The 17,740-nt window shown below is 40.9% G+C and overlaps 2 protein-coding genes across 4 annotated transcripts; one reads left to right on the top strand and one right to left on the bottom strand.

Moving 5' to 3' along the window:
- Positions 1 to 1,106: 1,106 nt before the first annotated feature.
- LOC103437506 (universal stress protein PHOS32-like) lies at positions 1,107 to 5,366 on the top strand. 3 transcript variants are annotated; one of them, XM_008375983.4, is made up of 3 exons: positions 1,128 to 2,085; positions 4,857 to 4,903; positions 5,074 to 5,366. In XM_008375983.4, the coding sequence occupies exons 1-2, from the start codon at positions 1,293 to 1,295 to the stop codon at positions 4,862 to 4,864; spliced, it is 801 nt and encodes a 266-aa protein (XP_008374205.2). In that variant the 5' UTR covers positions 1,128 to 1,292; the 3' UTR covers positions 4,865 to 4,903; positions 5,074 to 5,366. The 3 variants fall into 3 exon arrangements, 2 of the variants coding, with proteins under 2 accessions (XP_008374204.2, XP_008374205.2); XR_001790310.3 differs by having other exon boundaries at positions 1,142 to 2,085; positions 4,857 to 4,922; XM_008375982.4 differs by lacking the exon at positions 4,857 to 4,903 and having other exon boundaries at positions 1,107 to 2,085.
- A 1,335-nt stretch (positions 5,367 to 6,701) lies between these two features.
- Positions 6,702 to 8,182, bottom strand: LOC103428264 (zinc finger protein CONSTANS-LIKE 2). Its single transcript, XM_008366360.4, has one exon. It carries the CDS (start codon positions 7,690 to 7,692, stop codon positions 7,132 to 7,134), a length of 561 nt encoding a protein of 186 aa, XP_008364582.1. The 5' UTR covers positions 7,693 to 8,182; the 3' UTR covers positions 6,702 to 7,131.
- Positions 8,183 to 17,740: the final 9,558 nt, after the last annotated feature.

Here is a 17,740-nt window from a genome sequence, read left to right as displayed (position 1 = left end):
GATGATTAATGAGTTCGTTGCCCAGTTTTCTGATAACGCATAAAATTAATCAATTTTAGAGAATAATCACCTGAAAGCTTCTACGTACAGTGGATTAAGTCCTGAATTGAAAAAAAAACCACAAAAAAATAAAAGAGGAAAAAAAAATAGAGGCATATTTGAACATACTTAAATATTTCGTACATTTGGGATGATAAAGGCTTTTAGGTTTGCATTTGGGGTTTAGGCTAACCTCACACTAATTGCTGCTTGTGTTTGGGAGGGGAAGACCAAGTAAAATAGCCAATAGACCACCACTCAAGACTTGCTTACTGAATTGTAGCCAGTAGCCACCAATCGAAACTTTTTTTTTTTTTATAGAAGAAGAAAGTGAGTTCAAGAAATTGCGTTTGAGAAAATCATCCAGTTTCATTGTATGCACTGTGGGGATCGTGGCGGTTCCACTTTCGGTAACCGCTATAACTATGTGAATGGGTGTACAATTTGATTTATCTGGAATTTTTTTATTAATTTTTTTTCTACGGTGGAAAGTTAGAGAGACAAAGAGGGAGAAGAATGGGGTTGTGAGTTTTTATCTTCTCTTTTCTAATTTTTATTTCTCTTTTTGTTTAACATATTTTTCTTTTTTGTTTTTGACAAAAGTATACTTGCTATTTTGTTTCTATTATTTTCAACTAGTTGTGGATTTTTTGTTTGAGGGACTTTATAATCCAATTATTTTTTGTGAAGCTTTGAGACATCAAACTCTCATTCTAGCTTTCTAATCTATACTATTAATCGAACCCACCTTGTCAACTTTTTTTCCCCTTTTTTTTCTCTTTTGCCCCCACTTTTGATACACCCTATTGACAAAAGAAAGGTAAAATAGTAATTTTGTACCTTTTGACAAAATGACAATCATATCCTTATTTTACCCTTTTTTTTAGAAAATGATAATCATGTACTTATTTTTCCAATTTTACCCCTTTTTTTTTTTTAGAAAATGATAATCATATCCTTATTGTTTCAATTTTACCTTCACTTTAATTCACAATATTTACATAAAAAAAATAAAGCAATAATTATGTAACATTAAAAAAAATATATATTTATTAAGAGAAATTGTTCAGACGTATGCGCTCTCTACTGGTATTAATTAATTAAAGAGAGACAGATAGATATACATAGAAGATGGCAAATTAGGCTTTTAGCCCACCTTCTCCGATCTCTTCATCGCCCTCTCCCGCTTTCCCCTCAATTTGGCGACCATCGAAACAGAAAACAACACAAACCGAAACCTCTGCAAAACCCAAATGAATCACACGCAGCAGCCTTCCCAGCCCCAAGATCTGTCAGATCCCCAACTCCCCAATATCAGAATCCACCACCCCAACTCTCCCCGACACCACCCCAACTCCCCTCGTCACCACTCCTCCTCCGCCGGCTCCGCCGCCACTCCCACCCCCACTGCCGGCGCCCGCCGCAAGCTCGGCGTCGCCGTCGACCTCTCTGACGAGAGCGCCCACGCCGTCCGCTGGGCTGTCGACCACTACATCCGCCCCGGCGACGCCGTCATCCTCCTCCACGTCAGCCCCACCTCCGTCCTCTTCGGCGCCGACTGGGGCTCCGTTGACCTCTCCATCAACACCAACGACGACGTTGATTTCGTCGACAACCACGCCCTGCACGACTCCGTCAAGCAGAAGAAGCTTGAGAACGACTTCGATGCCTTCACCGCCTCCAAGGCCGCCGATCTCGCCAAGCCCTTGAGGGAGGCGCAGATTCCGTACAAGATCCACATCGTCAAGGACCATGACATGAAGGAGCGGCTCTGCTTGGAGGTCGAGAGGCTAGGGCTCAGTGCCGTGATCATGGGGAGCCGAGGGGTCGGCGCTGCCAAGCGTGGGAACGACGGCAGGCTGGGAAGCGTCAGCGATTATTGTGTACACCACTGTGTTTGCCCCGTTGTTGTTGTCCGGTTTCCGGAGGATGACAATTGCGGCGTTGCTGATGGTGGTTCTGGTGCTCCTCCGGTTGTTTCTGTTAAAGAGAATGAGGAGGAAGAGGCCGTGATCAAGCCGGTGCTAAAGGAGGAGCATAAGAAAGGTTAGGGCTTTTTCTCTGATTTGATTGTAGTAACTTCAAGTTTCGACTTTTAATGGTTTTCGGAATCTAGTTTGTTTAGTTGGTGATTGTGTCATATTTGGGTATGATTGTTGCACATTACACATATCCGAAATGAGAGCTACAAATGGGAACTATGTTAATTGTAGCAGTTACCGATGCATCCGTCTTAACTTTTCGCAAAATTTGAATTTGCTTCCGATGTATATGCGAACTGCAAATGTTTTTCTATTATTGTATGTTATGGACCTACATATCCAAGGTTGATTAAACAAAGTTTGATCTTTTCGCAATGTCCTCAACTTATGCTTGTTTTGTGAAAGCATCATGAGGTTCTTTGAATGTGAAAATGTTGTTGAATGAGAACGAGATGCTTTTTATCGCTAGATTTGTTGAGAATATCGCGTTTAAGAATGGGAAAAATAAGAACAAACTCCGGAAATCGAAAAACAAATAACCAAGATAAATAACACCAAGAATTTACATGGTTCGGCAATATGTGCCTACGTCCATGGGACAGCAACAACAATCTTTCACTATATCAATAATGAGTACAACCAGTAATCTTGCATCTCTAGAACTAGTACTTGACGAAAAACCTGAAAGAACAAGAACAAAAAATACACTTATCTCTTTTCTTTTTTCTCGCACACACTTTGCCCCTTAATTCAAAACTATTACAATAGCCCCTTTATATAGACATAATAAAGTTCTTCTTCAATAAAGATTATTAATCCTAATTGGAAACTAGTTATAAAACCTACTCCAATTGAGAAACTAACTCCAATTGCGTAAACAACTCCAATTAGAAAAACAACTCCAATTGGGAAAACAATTTAATCCTCTAAAACTATAATTCCTCTAGGACAACTTATCATGGGCTGGAAAAAAACCCAACAAGATTAACATGGAGCCTTCCAATTTAAGTTTGCTTACTTTTAGAGTTGCTGGGTCTTTCCAATCTTTCTTAACGATCATCAGTCCTTTGTGGATTTTTGTTTGTGTATAGAGGTTCTACGTAGCATTTACCATCACCATGCACTTGTGGGACTGGTTTGACCTTTTTGGATTTTTCAATTAAATATCCTACCTATGAGAATATCCTTTTTCTTTCTTCTGGAAAGATAAAAATTGCTTGGAATTAGCTTTCCCTTTACTAGTGTGTGGTCATGCTGCCAGATGCTTCATATAAACAAAAACAAGTCTACTTCTTCTCTTGTTTAATGTCGGAATAAGTTCTCTATGCCAAAAGCCGTATAATTTTGACAACCTTTTCATATATATGACATGTTTGTGAAATTCATTGGTGATACTTCTAGTTGATTGTTTCCTAGTATGCACTTCGTATAGAACTGTAGGAAAGAAAATCGTTTGAAAACTTAATGATGAGCAAGGTTGCTCATATCGCTGGAAAGTTTAGCTGTTTATTCAGTAGGTTAATCTGCTCCGGATAGTTTGGGTAGCTCCATGGCATTCTCACTCTGCTGGATAGTCCCTTCTTGTTAGTTGTGATTTTGAAATGAAACGGCTTTGTTCAGGGACCTAATCAGGATTCTTGTATAGTGTTTAAAAACAAGACACTAACCTAGGTTGTAAATTTGCTGTTGTCTACACGTCTAGTTGTCAGGGCCCGTCCACATCTTTTTGCATCTACCAGTGGTGCTTACAAATTCTAAGTAGAACAAAAGAGTATGTTTCATCAGTGAGTTTAACTGATATGACTGTATGACTCATGTCACCCCCTGCATGCCTCGAATCAAGTCATCGGGTAATATAACATTTCATCAGAAGGAATCCTGGAATTAAAATTTTGTCAAAATGCCTTATTTATACTGGTTTTAAATGTCCTCTTGTTTATCATTTTGGCTTTTCCCTGAAGAATATATTGTGCCTTTTTAATCTCTCACGTATGAATAGGTGAACGCGTATAGAGTTGGGATATGTTTTTCACCCTTAGTTGGGATATGTTTTTCACCCTTAGCCATGATAGAACTAAGAACTATTTTCTAATGTGTTTATTCTGAACTAGTTGATTAAGCGATGCTTTACAACATTGACATGTGAGGTACATTAAATAATATTCTTATTATTTTGTTTCGCACATATTGTACTTTAAATAATATACATTATTTTGGGATGATCTTAGCCACTAAGTAGTAGTTGTCTTGTTGTGATTTTCAGTTGTTACTCAATTTGGTTTATTAGCTCTGGGATAGTGTTTCCTCTGTACAAGTTGGTGCATTGGTAACATTTCAGCGATTTTGCATGATAAAAATTTGGGCTGCTTGAAATAATGGGCATGATAATAATTACAACATATGCATATGGGTGGTGCTATCCACACACCCATTTTTACCTCTTGCATACCCCTCTCAATTTCCGGACGTCGGATTGAATGAATTGAAGATCAATGGACAAAAATTAACAAGGGTGTGTGGGAGGTAAAAAGGGGTGTGTGAATAACGCTACCCTATGCACATATATGTATTTACTATTTTAGCCTCAAGGTTGATTGATAATAAAGGCATATCGTAAGGTTGTGTGAAAGAAGAGACCTTGCAACTAGTTCTGGAAGGGCTGAAATGCCGTTGCAGCTGTTAAGATTTTTTTTTTTGTTTTGTGTGCGTATGCAAGTGGGTTTGTATCGTTCAAAAAGAGTGGAGGGTGAGCAAATATTGTTTTGGCTTGAAATCTTTTCTGTATTTTCATATTAATGACACTATTATTTGGTTTTTTTTGGTTTCTTGTGGCAGAAACTTAGCTGGTATTCCGATTCGTAGTTGAATCCTTTCAAGTACAGGTCGCATTTAATGCCAAATGTCTCTATTTCTTGCTTGTAACTTGTTATTGTAAATTTATATTCCCTGGGGGCTTCATTTTTACCCTGTCTACGTTCAGTTTTGGAGTCGTTTATGGTGAATGAGTATGGGTGACCAATTCAACTCATTTTATATGGTGCGGTTTGTGTAGATGTTTGAGTCGACTGGGAGTGGTGTCAAGATACGTTGAGTCCAGACTGCTTTCTCTCCTCACCAACAGCTCTTTCTCATGTATGAACTTTGGGATGATTGGAGATGGTATTTGTATGGTGAATGAGGTTTAGGGTTTCCATGACGCATTTCCTACTTTGTTCGACCGCTTTGTGACCCACCTACTCCTTTTAGTTTTGAGGGATGTGCTTGTTGTTGCTAGTACGATGCAAATTTAATTATTGGATGTTTATATTTGGATTCTTTGGTATGGTAAGGTACTTTCTACCACAACCTTGATTGCATTACTTTTCAAAGTCATTCATTTTCTCGTGTCGGATTTGTCCTAAAGAGTGATGCTAAGGATAGTCGTTCACGTGCGCATGAGTGGCTGTAAGCCGTTGATGCGCTGTGGGTTCCGTCCTGTGGTAGAGTCTGATGTTCTGGAGGGGAGCGTAATGTTGGGCTTTTCTTTCAACTCGAATAGATATGTGCCTAACAAGTGAATTGCTTTGGCATGCAAGCTTCAAGCAACAGTCCAACAATGACATCGTAGTAACGCACTGAATTTTTTTCAAACCGACTTTGTGATGCCAATGTCAACGGGATATGATCGATTATGAGAAATTGTTGGTTAGCCAAGTGTTTCAAAAATAATACTTTATTAATAGAAATGGTTTGTCTGCATTCGGATAAAGACGTACATGACACGGTAACAACGATACCGTAATGTTCCGACACGTGCATACCTGAAATAACGGTAAGAATGATACCGTAATGTCCCGTGTGCATATCCGAAATAATATGTATAAGGTAATGATATCTACACATGTTTTTATTTTTCACATCCTTCTTAATTTTAGTCCGTTGAATTTGAACACTCCTCTGTATACCTTCCAAGAAGTCGAAACTTAAAACTAAACCAAAACACAAGATAAACATTTCTATTTCTTCACCAAACAAAAATGGAAATTAGAGCGACCTCTTACTTTCATACCACCAGCCACTTGGTGTCTCAACTTGTCAATCCGCACCTAATTCTTTCCATTCTGAGTGCACCCACAGTCCCGGCGGGTCCCCTCTCCCCATATTATCTCCATTTTTTTTTCTTTTAGTTGTCATAAAAATTACGCTGGTACGGTTTGCAAATTTCAACTCAGAATGTTTCGTATCTCGTACGCATGTTTTTTGAAATGCTCATTACTAATCCTCTGTTATTCACATTTTTTGCTTCATCCTTTATTACTTGGACTCAATCGCTTTGAATTCGAAGTCTCCATCCGAGAAAAATGCTACGGAGACTTTCTTAAAAATGAAATTCTTTATGGACTCTTTGTCAGCTTATGTTTTATAATGCTAATACAAAAATTAATGTTAAACTACTTTTGAGAGAATTTGAAGTTTTATTTTGATAGAATCTTCTTAACATTTATCTTTCATCCAAACATAATCTTAGAGTAAAGATATGTGCAAAGATGCTATTACAACTATACTGAATGAGTGACTACTTTTCAGTAAGAACTAGTGGTACTAAGTGAAGACAACTATCACTTCAAGAACTAAAATTAGAATAATATTAGGAAGATCAAATTTTTTAGATAAAATTACGTGTCACCGATAAGAAACAAATACGTTAATCAACACTTAATTAATAATTCAATCATCTACAAGCACGACATTTGATTTACAAATTTTGATCTCTCTAACGTTACCCTTAAAACTATAAATCTAAGTCATACTTCAAATTCCCACACACACCAAAATACAAAATTAAGGAATGTCATTACATTACTCTAACATATATTAAATTGGATCCAATGAAGGGGGGCGGGGGGCAAGGGGGGGATAGATTCTATACCACGTGGTCATGGACCTGCGACAGCATTCAACAATTAGCTACTACACCTCTAATGTATTGTTAGAAACTAACAAATCGTTAAATAAACATAATTAAGATTAACGGTTCTCATCATCTCTTGCGGACGCACGATCATATCTTCGTTGATTACCTTGATCACCTGCTCACCATCACCGTTGATCTCTGACTCAATAAACGGTTCTATTCGCTCAGTCTCTGTCGCTTCAACATCCTTAACGAACACGGCAACGGCGTCTCGCATCGCAGATCAGAAGCCTCGTCCGCATTTCCCCGCATTCGCTTCGACACCGAATATTCCTCTTCCTCTTCCTTACTGCTGGAACAACCAGCCACCGGCGGAGGCTCCGCCGCCGTATACGAACAACACGACCACGGAACCACCTGATTCGCATCGTCATCACTCTCGTCACAATCATCATCGCCATCCTCCACCTCTCTCTCCTCGTCATCATCATCGCCGTCATTCTCCGCTTCGCTTTCTTGAACCTCCGCCCGCCGCTCGAACTTACTCCCGCGGCGTTCCACGCATGTCTCGCAGACAGAGACCGTCGGCGTGAGCTTGGAACCCGACCCCGTCCACGGCGTCAGCGACTGGCATCCGTGGCAGAGGAGGCTCCTTGGATGCTTCGCCACCAGAAAGTTAGCTCCGTGAATCTTCCCGTCGCAGTCCCAGCACAGCCTCGCCTGGTCCGCCTCGCAGTGAACCCGCGCCCGAACTCCGCAAAGCTCGCACTCCTTCATTTTTCTCCGCCTCTCGTATTTTCTGCTTCCTCCGTCTCAGCACACCAAGATTTATATCCGAATCGCGCGCTCGCTGCCTGGTACCGCGTGGCGGAAATACCCCTATACTTCCGATTTAATTACGTGATTTTACACGGTAAAGGGAAGTAGGATCGGGGACTGTTTCGTCAAATCCAAGAAGAGTGAAGCAAGCAAATTGGAAAAATGTCTTCACCAATTTCTTCGAAGTTGTTTTAACTTCTTCTCCACGATAGATATCCGCGGCTGCAGTTCAGCTTTTATATCCCGCGCTGAGGTCCACGCATTTTCCTCCACGTGACCAGCACGTGACGATTCACGATTTGATTCCTCTCCGCGTGGCGGCGTTCTGGTGGCTGTCGAGTTGGAATGGTATGGGCGTTCCTAGGCCTTCTATTCCTGTACATGCTCGGCCTACGACTACAATCCCTCATCGCCACCGGAGAGCGCCACGTGTTGTGGGATTTACGGATGCGATTTTCGGAAGCGATAAATTTTTCATTATAATGGCAAGTGCCTTCGCCCATGAGCGGTAGGTCTCGGGTTCGAGACTTGGGAGCAGCCTCTCCATAAATGGGGGTAAGGCTAGCCGACATTCACCTCTCCCAGACCCTGCGTAAAGCGGGAGCCTTGTGCACTGGGTACGACCTTTTTAATCGGAACATGGTACATCACCTGTTATTATATAAATAATTAAAAAGTTTAATTTTTTAAATTATCAATTTTAACAGATATATTTCAGCATTTGTATAGAAGGCCTTGGATTCTGCACTGACGTGGCGACCCACCCCACCAATATAGAGCCTGTAGTCTGTGGGCGCCTCCAGTTTTCAAAGTTTGCCAACTTGGACAGTTGCAAGTCACAAGTGGAAGAAATTGGGGTGTGCGGCCACGTGACGCCCACCTGGCTTTCCTCTTAATGGAGGGTTGGACCCATTACACAAGTCTATGACTTATCGGCCGCCAATGGGTAATAATTAGTTATAACAATAATAATTCTTCTGCGTTAATCTTTTTGCATTTTTAAATCGAATTTGTATTAGCAGATGTCACTTTGTTTGTTTTTTATTTTTATTTTTAACAAATGATATTATTTAAATTAAGGAGAAGTGAATAAATTTAGTCTATCTACACTAATTGAGAGGGGGATGGGGTTAGCATCATAATGAGCTAGCAAAAATGTCGTTTAAATTTGCTTTTGGTGAAAATCGAATTTAAGATTCCTTATGATTTACATAATCACATTCCTATTCTAAATATGACTGCAACACTCCCTCTTGAGTGTGTAAATACTTAACAAACCATCGCATCAGATCTTCAGCAAAATAGTTGATGAAGTCATCGGCACAACGGGTGATCGCGAGTCTCAAATTTACTTTGAAGTATGCATTTGCAAAAACTCACAAAAACCTTGCTTTGGTAAAACCTAAAATAGGCAAAAACCCATAAACTAAGGAGAAAAGTAAGAAAATATGCATAATGTCTAAAGCACTCGTCAAACTGGACGAAGGTAGTGAACTCATCGAAGTATGATCATCCCAGGATGGGTGCATTATTAAAACCTCGTTAGGTAGCAAAAACGCAGTGGGAAAAATGCTCCTAATTGTAGGAAAAAAGTACATTAAGATTATGTGAGTATGTTTCTAGATACTCCCCCTGAGTCAGACATAACTTCTATATAAGAGAACTACAATCGATTCAACTCAGACAATTTACGCATACCAATTCCTTGGACTAGCTTCTGAAATTTAGACTTAGGCAATGACTTGGTAAAGAGATCGGCCAGGTTGTCCTGGGAACAGATTTGCTTGACTTCAATGTTCTGATGCTGTTGCTGCTGGTATGAGTAAAAGAACTTCGACGCTATGTGTTTGGTGTTGTCTCCCTTGATGTATCCCTTCTTCAGCTGCTCGATACATACTGCATTGTCTTCAAAGATCGTTGTAGGAAGGTCAACGATTGATGTAAGACCACTGGTGCTTCAAATATGTTCCATAACTTCTCTCAGCCAAAAGCACTCACGCGATGTTCCATGTAGGGCGAGAATCTCAGCATGGTTAGACGAAGTCGCAACTAGCGTTTGCTTGGTAGACCTCCAAGATATAGCGGTGTTCAGAACACGCTCTATATGGGTCAGACAGATATCCAGCATCTGCATAACCAATAAGGCGAGAATCAATCCGAGGGTTATAGGGGGCGGCAACACTTTGAGATTTACGGGTATAGAACAAACCCAAATCCGTAATACCTTTGAGGTAGCGAAAAATGTCTTTAACACCATTCCAGTGCTTGCGTGTGGGCGCATTGCTGTATCTAGTCAATAGATTCACAATGAAGGAGATGTCGGGTCTAGTGCACTGAGCCAAGTACAATAAAGCTCTAATTGCACTTAGGTAAGGAACCTCAGGTTCCAAAATCTCTTCATCATCCTCTTTTGGATGGAAGAGATCTCGTTTAGCATCTAGAGTCCGAACAACCATGGGTGTACTCGAAGGCTTCGCTTTATCCTCATTAAAACGTCATAACACCTTTTGGGTGTAGTTCGATTGATGTACTAGGATTCCATCCGAACAATGCTCAATCTTCAGGCCGAGACAGTATCGAGTTTTCCTAAGAGCATTCATCTCAAATTCTGATTTCAAGTGTGTAGCAATTTCCTCAAGCTCTGCGGAAGTCCCAATGAGGTTCATGTCATCAACATAAACTGCAACGATTGCAAATCCGGAATGTGACTTCTTTATGAACACCCATGGGCATAGTTCATTGTTCACATAACCCTGACTTGTCAAGTATTCACTCAGACAGTTATACCACATTCGCCCGAATTGTTTCAATTCGTAGAGTGACCTCCTCAACCTAATAGAGAGAGTGTTCCGTGGTCTAAAACTATTTGAGCCAGTTATTAGAAGTCCTTCTGGAACTTTTATATAAGCGGTAGGTCTCGGGTTCGAGACTTGGGAGTAGCCTCTCCATAAATGGGGGTAAGGCTAGCCGACATTCACCTCTTCCAGACCCTGCGTAAAGCGAGAGCCTTGTGCACTGGGTACGACCGACCTTATCTAGATCCCCATAGAGATACGCGGTTACCACGTCCATAAGCTGCATATTCAATTTTTTCGGAAACTACCAAACTGATTAGGTAGCGAAACGTTATAACATCCATTACGAGGGAATATGTCTCATCGTAATCAATCCCTGGGCGTTGAGAAAAACCTTGCGCTACGAGGCATGCTTTGTATCGCACTATTTCATTCTTCTCATTATGCTTTCTCACGAAAACCCACTTGTAGCTAACAGGCTTCACGCGTGGTGGTGTAGGAACGATGGGTCCAAATACCTTACGTTTCGCGAGTGAATCGAGTTTGACCTGGATTGCTTGTTTCCAATTTGACCAATCGGTTTTACTTCGGCATTCATTGACGGAACATGGATCAATGTCATCACTAAGCATGATGTCAGTAGCTACTGAGTACGAGAATGCATCGTCGATGATCATCTCAATCCTATTCCAAACCTCATCCAATAATGTGTAGTGGATTGAAATCTTACGATTCTCGGGAGGCCGACATGTTTCGTCTGAAGCATTACCGTAATCTAGAATAACCTCATGTGTTGGAATGGATGAGTGAGCGATGGTCGAATTCAAACTAAGGTCACTAGTTGGTGCCATTTTCCTCTTCCGGGGTTGTGAATCCTTTGAACCAAGGTGTCTGCCACGCTTTAGGGTCGGAGCAGATGATTGGCTACCCGCTAATGTACCTTGTCGCGTGGAGGGTACGGCCTTCCTAGGCGGGTTGTTAACGTACGCGGGGTACATCTATCCTTGCAGGTGTGTTTGCAGCGGGTATATGTGATCTTGTCACCTTTGCTAGATCATTAAAAACATTTGGCATGCTTTGAGCAATGCTCTGAAGATCTATAATTTGACGTACCTTAGTTTCAGATTGGGCAGTGCAGGGATCTAAATGAGACATAGTGCGAGCATACCACGACAATTCGCAGCGTTCTATGGGAACGTTAGCATGCTTATCTCCCCCTAACGACGGGAAAACTGTCTTATCAAAGTGACAATCCATAAAACGTGCAGTAAAGAGATCTCCTGTCAAGGGTTCTAAGTAGCGAACAATTGATGGCGAATCATAACCGACATATATTCCTATTTTTCTCTGATGACCCATTTTGATATGTAGCGGCGGTGCTATTAGCACATAAATGGCGCACATAAACACCCATAAATGCGAAACGTCAGGCTCGTATCTAGTGGCCAACTGTAACGGTAGACGTGGTTGAGTAGCGGTGGGCCTCAGGCGGACCAACATAGCTGCGTGCAATATTGCATAGCCCAAGGCAGATACCGGCAGTTTGGTTCTCATAACCAACGTCTGAGCTATCAATTGAAGGTGCTTTATGAAAGCTTCTACTAGGCCATTTTAGATGTGAACATGGGGTACAAGATGTTCTACATTTATCCCTACTGACATGCAGTAATCGTCAAAAGTCTGTGACGTAAACGTGGTGAGCCCTTTGCTTTGCTTAATGATTTGGGCTAGGAGTTTAGCAAACGTGGCGTTGCGTATGGCCAACAAGCAAACATGTGATCATCATGTCGATGTATCAACCAACACCATAAAGTATCTGAATGGTCCGCAAGTTGGTTGGATAGGTCCACAAATGTCCCCTTGAATCCTCTGAAGAAATTTAGGGGGGTCGTGAATAATCTTTGTATATGAGGGTTAAGTATTCAACTTCTCTAAAGAACATGCTTTGCATGGTGGGAGTCCAACATAGGGATGTAACTTATGCCCGTGTGAAGATTTGAGGATACGGCGCATCATGTCACGTCCAGGATGTCCCAAACAATCATGCCAAAGCAACAAAGTGTCCGAGAACTTAGGCATAGGGCCGGCCACACTGTGGGATTCTATGCCGCGAATGGTTGTGATGTACAACCCACTTGGCAGGCGTTACAACTTCTCGTGAATATGCTTCTAGCCATATTCATACGAAGTGATACAAAGAAATTCAGAACCATGATCTTCAGCGGTTTTAAGATGATATTGATTATCTCGAATATCTCTAAAACTCATAAACGTTCTTCCGGAACGTGGAGAATAAAGTGCCTCTTTAATGGTCAGAACTGTACCATTAGACAACATGATACGTGCCTTTCCGTATCCTTCAATCAGGTTGGATGAGCCTGAGAGAGTTGTTAAATGAGCTTTGTTGGGTATGAAGTTAGTAAAATAGTGTCGTTCACGCAAGATGGTATGCGTGGTTGCACTAACTGCTAAACAACTAACTTCCTCACTAGACATACCTAGAAATAAATTGATTGAATTAGTCACATGTATAAATATAAGTCCATTCATTCAATTAAGTAATTCGAGAAAATAATATCCATAATTCAAAATAAACCAAAACCAAACAAATTATTCCAAATACTTGGAAAAATTGTTCAAAATTAAACCATAAACCTAGCAAAATAGGGGGTGGGGCCGGCCACTCCTAGTGGGTTCGGCCACTAGGGGTAAACCCTAAATACATGTCTATTTTATTCATCCATAGGCGCTGATGCCTCATGGAAATCCTATATCTCCATTGATGTAGTTGCATCTTCCGGATGATCCACATGTGCAAAGTTAGATTCACGACGAGAATGATACTTGGCAATAGCCTCAGGGGAAGCTCAGCATATGCGTGACCAATGATCCCTTGATCCACAGCAATAGCACATGTCCAGTTCAATAGAAACAGCCTGAACGGGAGTTTTGCCCTTGCTCTTGAAGTTTGGGACCTTAGGGGCGAGTGGTGGACGCTAATGGGTCACATTTCTTCCCTTAGGTGCGACACTCTATTGACCTTGGGCCGTGTTTAGGCTTGTCGCTTATTGCCACGGCCACGACAGTTCTTTCGTCGTTTATGGCTACTATAATAGGTCGTATGCGCTTCAGGCGCGGCGTTCGAGCCAGTGGGTCAAGCTTGATAATTCTTCATCAAAAGCTGGTTCTGTTTTCCAGGAAGAAGTAAAACAACGATCAAATATGAAAACTTGGTGAATTTATGTGCCCTTATATTGTTGCTGCAGGATAATATTGGTGGCATAAAAGGTCGAATAAGTTTTCTCCAGGGGATCTGATTTGGTTAGTTCCACTTTGCAGAATTTCAACAGAGAACGGATTCTACAAACTTCAGAATTGTATTCATTCACGGACTTAAAGTCCTATAAGCAAAGATGTTGCCAGTCATGTTTTGCTTCAAGCAAGTATATGTCCTTCTAGTGATCGAAACGGTCGGCCAGAGCAAGCTAGAGGGTGCGTGGGTCCTCCTCAGCGAGATACTCAGTCTGCAATGCATCATGAATGTGTCTTCAGATGAAGATCATTGCAGTAGTTTTTTGAGCTTCGTCAACAGGTTTATCGGCGATAGGTGCCTCGATGGTGGCTCTGATACCCTTTGCAGTGAGATGGAGCTTCACGTCGTTAACCCACTTCAGATAGTTTCTTCCAGAGACTTCTAAAGTGGAGAAATCGAGCTTATTCAAGTTTGACATGTCCTTAAAACGGAGGGAGAAAATGTGATTAGTCATATGGTAAGCCATAGACATATATCGTAGAACATACATGTTCTATAGACATGTAGTGGTTTAATTTATGCATGAAAACTACGGGTTTCATGTGGTATGTTTTGAATGAAAACTTCAGGTTTCAAAGGCACTGAATTTGAAACTACAGGTTCAATTTAGTTTTATGAACAATTAGTTCATAATGAGAGGTTTCTGCAAGAAACACAGAATGCTAAATAATATTAAAATAATATTATTGGATCGAAAATATAGCCCCAAAATAATTTTGGGCTTGGTGCCGGGGGTAAGGGCACGAGTGTGGGTGCTTTAAGCATAAGGTGAGGCCCAAAAAAAACCTTGGGGTGGTCTGCATGCCACGGTGAAGGGAGGAAACCCCAGCCGCTAGCTGAGTTTCGAAATTGGACCGTGATGGGGGGGCATGGAAACAAGCCCAGCACACGCTGGCTTGTGGGCGAGCACGCGGGAAGGCCCAACAAAGGTTGGGACCTGGGTCGTGGGCATGAGAAGCTAAGCCCAAGGCATGGGCTAGTTGCTGATGATGTAGGCCGTGACACAGGGGGCCCAACAAGCTAGGCTTGCGGGCTGTGGACTAGAAACTAGGGCTGCAGGCCCGTGGTTATAGAGCAGCAAGCCCTACAAGGGTTGTGCAGGTAGTCCAAGGGCATTAGGGTGATGCCATCCCACCGTGAAACCAAAAACATACCCAATTTTCGAACCTAGGGTTTCAGAAAAACCCATATTTGCTTCTAATTTAATTTTATATTTTGACTCACAAATTCCACATAACAATTTAATTGTGTGATGCATGAAACAAATATATATATATATTGACAAATATATGAACATATACAATATATATATATATATATATATATATATATATATATATATATATATCGAAAGGAAAATATAAACATAGAGGGGTTCATGCATCATGGGGAATGTTTTCATGTTTCATGGACGTTTCAAATATCTTCTTTTATTTTAAGCGTACCTGATTAGCAGAAAATGAATAAGCCTTTGAATTTGGTGGATGATAGCCTCCTCCAACGATGCGTCAATTTCTCAGCTTCTGGCAGGAGCGTGCTGATAACGTGTTGTAGGCCTATTTGATTGAACGATCTAGGGTTTAGAGAGAGATGGGGCTAACCACTATTAGAGAGAAGAGAGATTGATTTAATTGTGAGGTGTGTTTGATTCATCCCATTGTGTCTTTATTTATAGTAGTAGGAAGGGTAAAACCTTTCCCTTTAGGATTACAACATTTAATAGGTAATCTAATCCTAATATGAATATAAGATACATTCCCAGATTCCCTACGATTTACACAATCACATTCTTATTCTAAATATGACTGCAACTGGTTAAACATTGTTATCGACTGAATTTTTACATTATTATAACAAAATCAAAGAAGAGTATAAAAAAACTAAAGGGTTAATCTCAGTTTACTACCTTGAAATTTCGGGGTTTTTAACATTTGGTACATGAAGTTTTTTTCATTCCAATGTCATACCTCAAGTCTTAATTTTGGGACAATTTCATATATTTGTTAAGTTTTCCATTAGAACTTCTGTTAACTGATGATGTGGCGCTCACATGGACAATAATTGAGCGACACGTGTCAATATGGGCCCACTTCAATATTAAAAAAAAAACACAAAAAAAAAGAATAAAAAAGAAAAATCCCAACCTATCCCTCACCCTTGCACCCTTCTTCTCTCTTGTGCAAATCCTAGCACCTCACCCAAATCCCAGCATCTCTCGATTTCTCTCTTTCTGTCTCTCTCTCACTCTCACTACCCTCACTCTCTTCCTCCGCCTTATTTGAGATGAAAAGAAGACGACGATAATCACCCAGCAAACCCCACCACCACCGCCAGTCTCTTTGCCAATCTCTCTGAACCCACACCTTGCAAAACCTAGCAAACCAAAATGTGCTATGTGGGAAAAGCAACAGAGATCTTCATTTCCATCAATTTGACCCATTTAGGATTGGGAGCCAAATTGGTCTAGGAGTTAGAATTAGAGGTTTCAGGGGAAATGAAGAAGACCTAGATGGCAATCTGATTCACCATTGGAGATAGAACCGGATCTGGGTATTTGCATGGTGCAGAGCTCAGATCCGTTCATAATCGAGCTATTGCAGAAGAAGGCTTGAGGTTTGGGTTTGCAGGCGGTAATGTTGGCCAACGTCCACACGTTCTGGAGAGGTTGGTGACCTCGGCTAGGATAAGGAGGGAGAGAATAGCGGTTGTGCTGTGCGAGGCGACGTAGTGGCATGTGAGGAAGATGAAGAGCGTGATGAGGACGACGACGAGGGTGTTGTGGGCGAGGAGAACATGAGAGTGTAATTGGAGAAGAGAGGAGAGAAAGGATGGAGACGGTGCAAGGGGCGAGGGACGGGTGGTTTTATTATTTTTTTTATTTTTTGTATTTTTTTAATTTTGAAGTGGGCCCATATTGACATGTGACGCTCAGTTATTGTCCAAATAGGTGCCACGTTACTAGTTAACAGAAATTCTAACGGAAAACTTAACGGATATATGAAACTGTCCCAAAATTAAGACTTGAGGTATGATTTTGGGATGAAAGAAACTTCATGTAACAAATGTTGAAAATCACAAAACTTCAGGATAATAAACTGACATTAACCCAAAACTAAAATTGACGTGTGAAGAAATTTATCTCCCTTTGATTTAGTACGTCTAATACCATTATTATAACAAAACAGTGATGACTTGGAAAATTTTCACGTGATTATCCTATGTGGCATATGATTACAATCTTTGTTTGGTGAGGTGGAGGTATGGCGAGTTGTAGAGAGCTTGTTGTGTGTGGTGGAGGTTGAAGATAATGACAGGTTCTTTGGATCAAGACAGAGGGGAGGGTGCACGTTCATTTTCCTTGGGTGTAATCCCCGACCATAGATGGAGGGCGACGCTACAGTGATGCCTTTTAAGCACCCCACTAATAATATGGAGAGCAACACCCGTAACATGACACATTGTCAATATGGTATCTGCATAAATAAAATAATCTTAAATTATGTATCGAAAAGTTTACACATAGCGTTGCACTGTTAGCACGAGGGGCGACGCATGCAGTGTATCTTTTCCCATAACATGGCAATTTAAAATACAACTAATTGATTAGTAAATGTTAAGATTCTTAAATCAGTCGTCCACACACAAATTCATATTCTTTATATGTTTATAAGGTGTATTGTCTTGGTAGTTAAGGTTGTGTCCACACACAAATTCATATTCTTTATATGTTTATAAGGTGTATTGTCTTGGTAGTTAAGGTTGTGTACTCATGTCAGGTGTGATTTGTATAGAGACATCATCTCTTATATTTAACACTTAATCTACGTCAAGGTTAACTGTTGGAAAAATATTAGAGTCAATTCCATCAACTAGGTATGCTTTAGATGGCGTCAATTAT

The sequence above is a fragment of the Malus domestica genome, chromosome 11 (genome assembly GCF_042453785.1).
Source record: "Malus domestica chromosome 11, GDT2T_hap1".
NCBI classification, from domain to species: Eukaryota; Viridiplantae; Streptophyta; class Magnoliopsida; order Rosales; family Rosaceae; genus Malus; species Malus domestica.
This window is presented reverse-complemented; position numbering and strand designations above follow the sequence as displayed.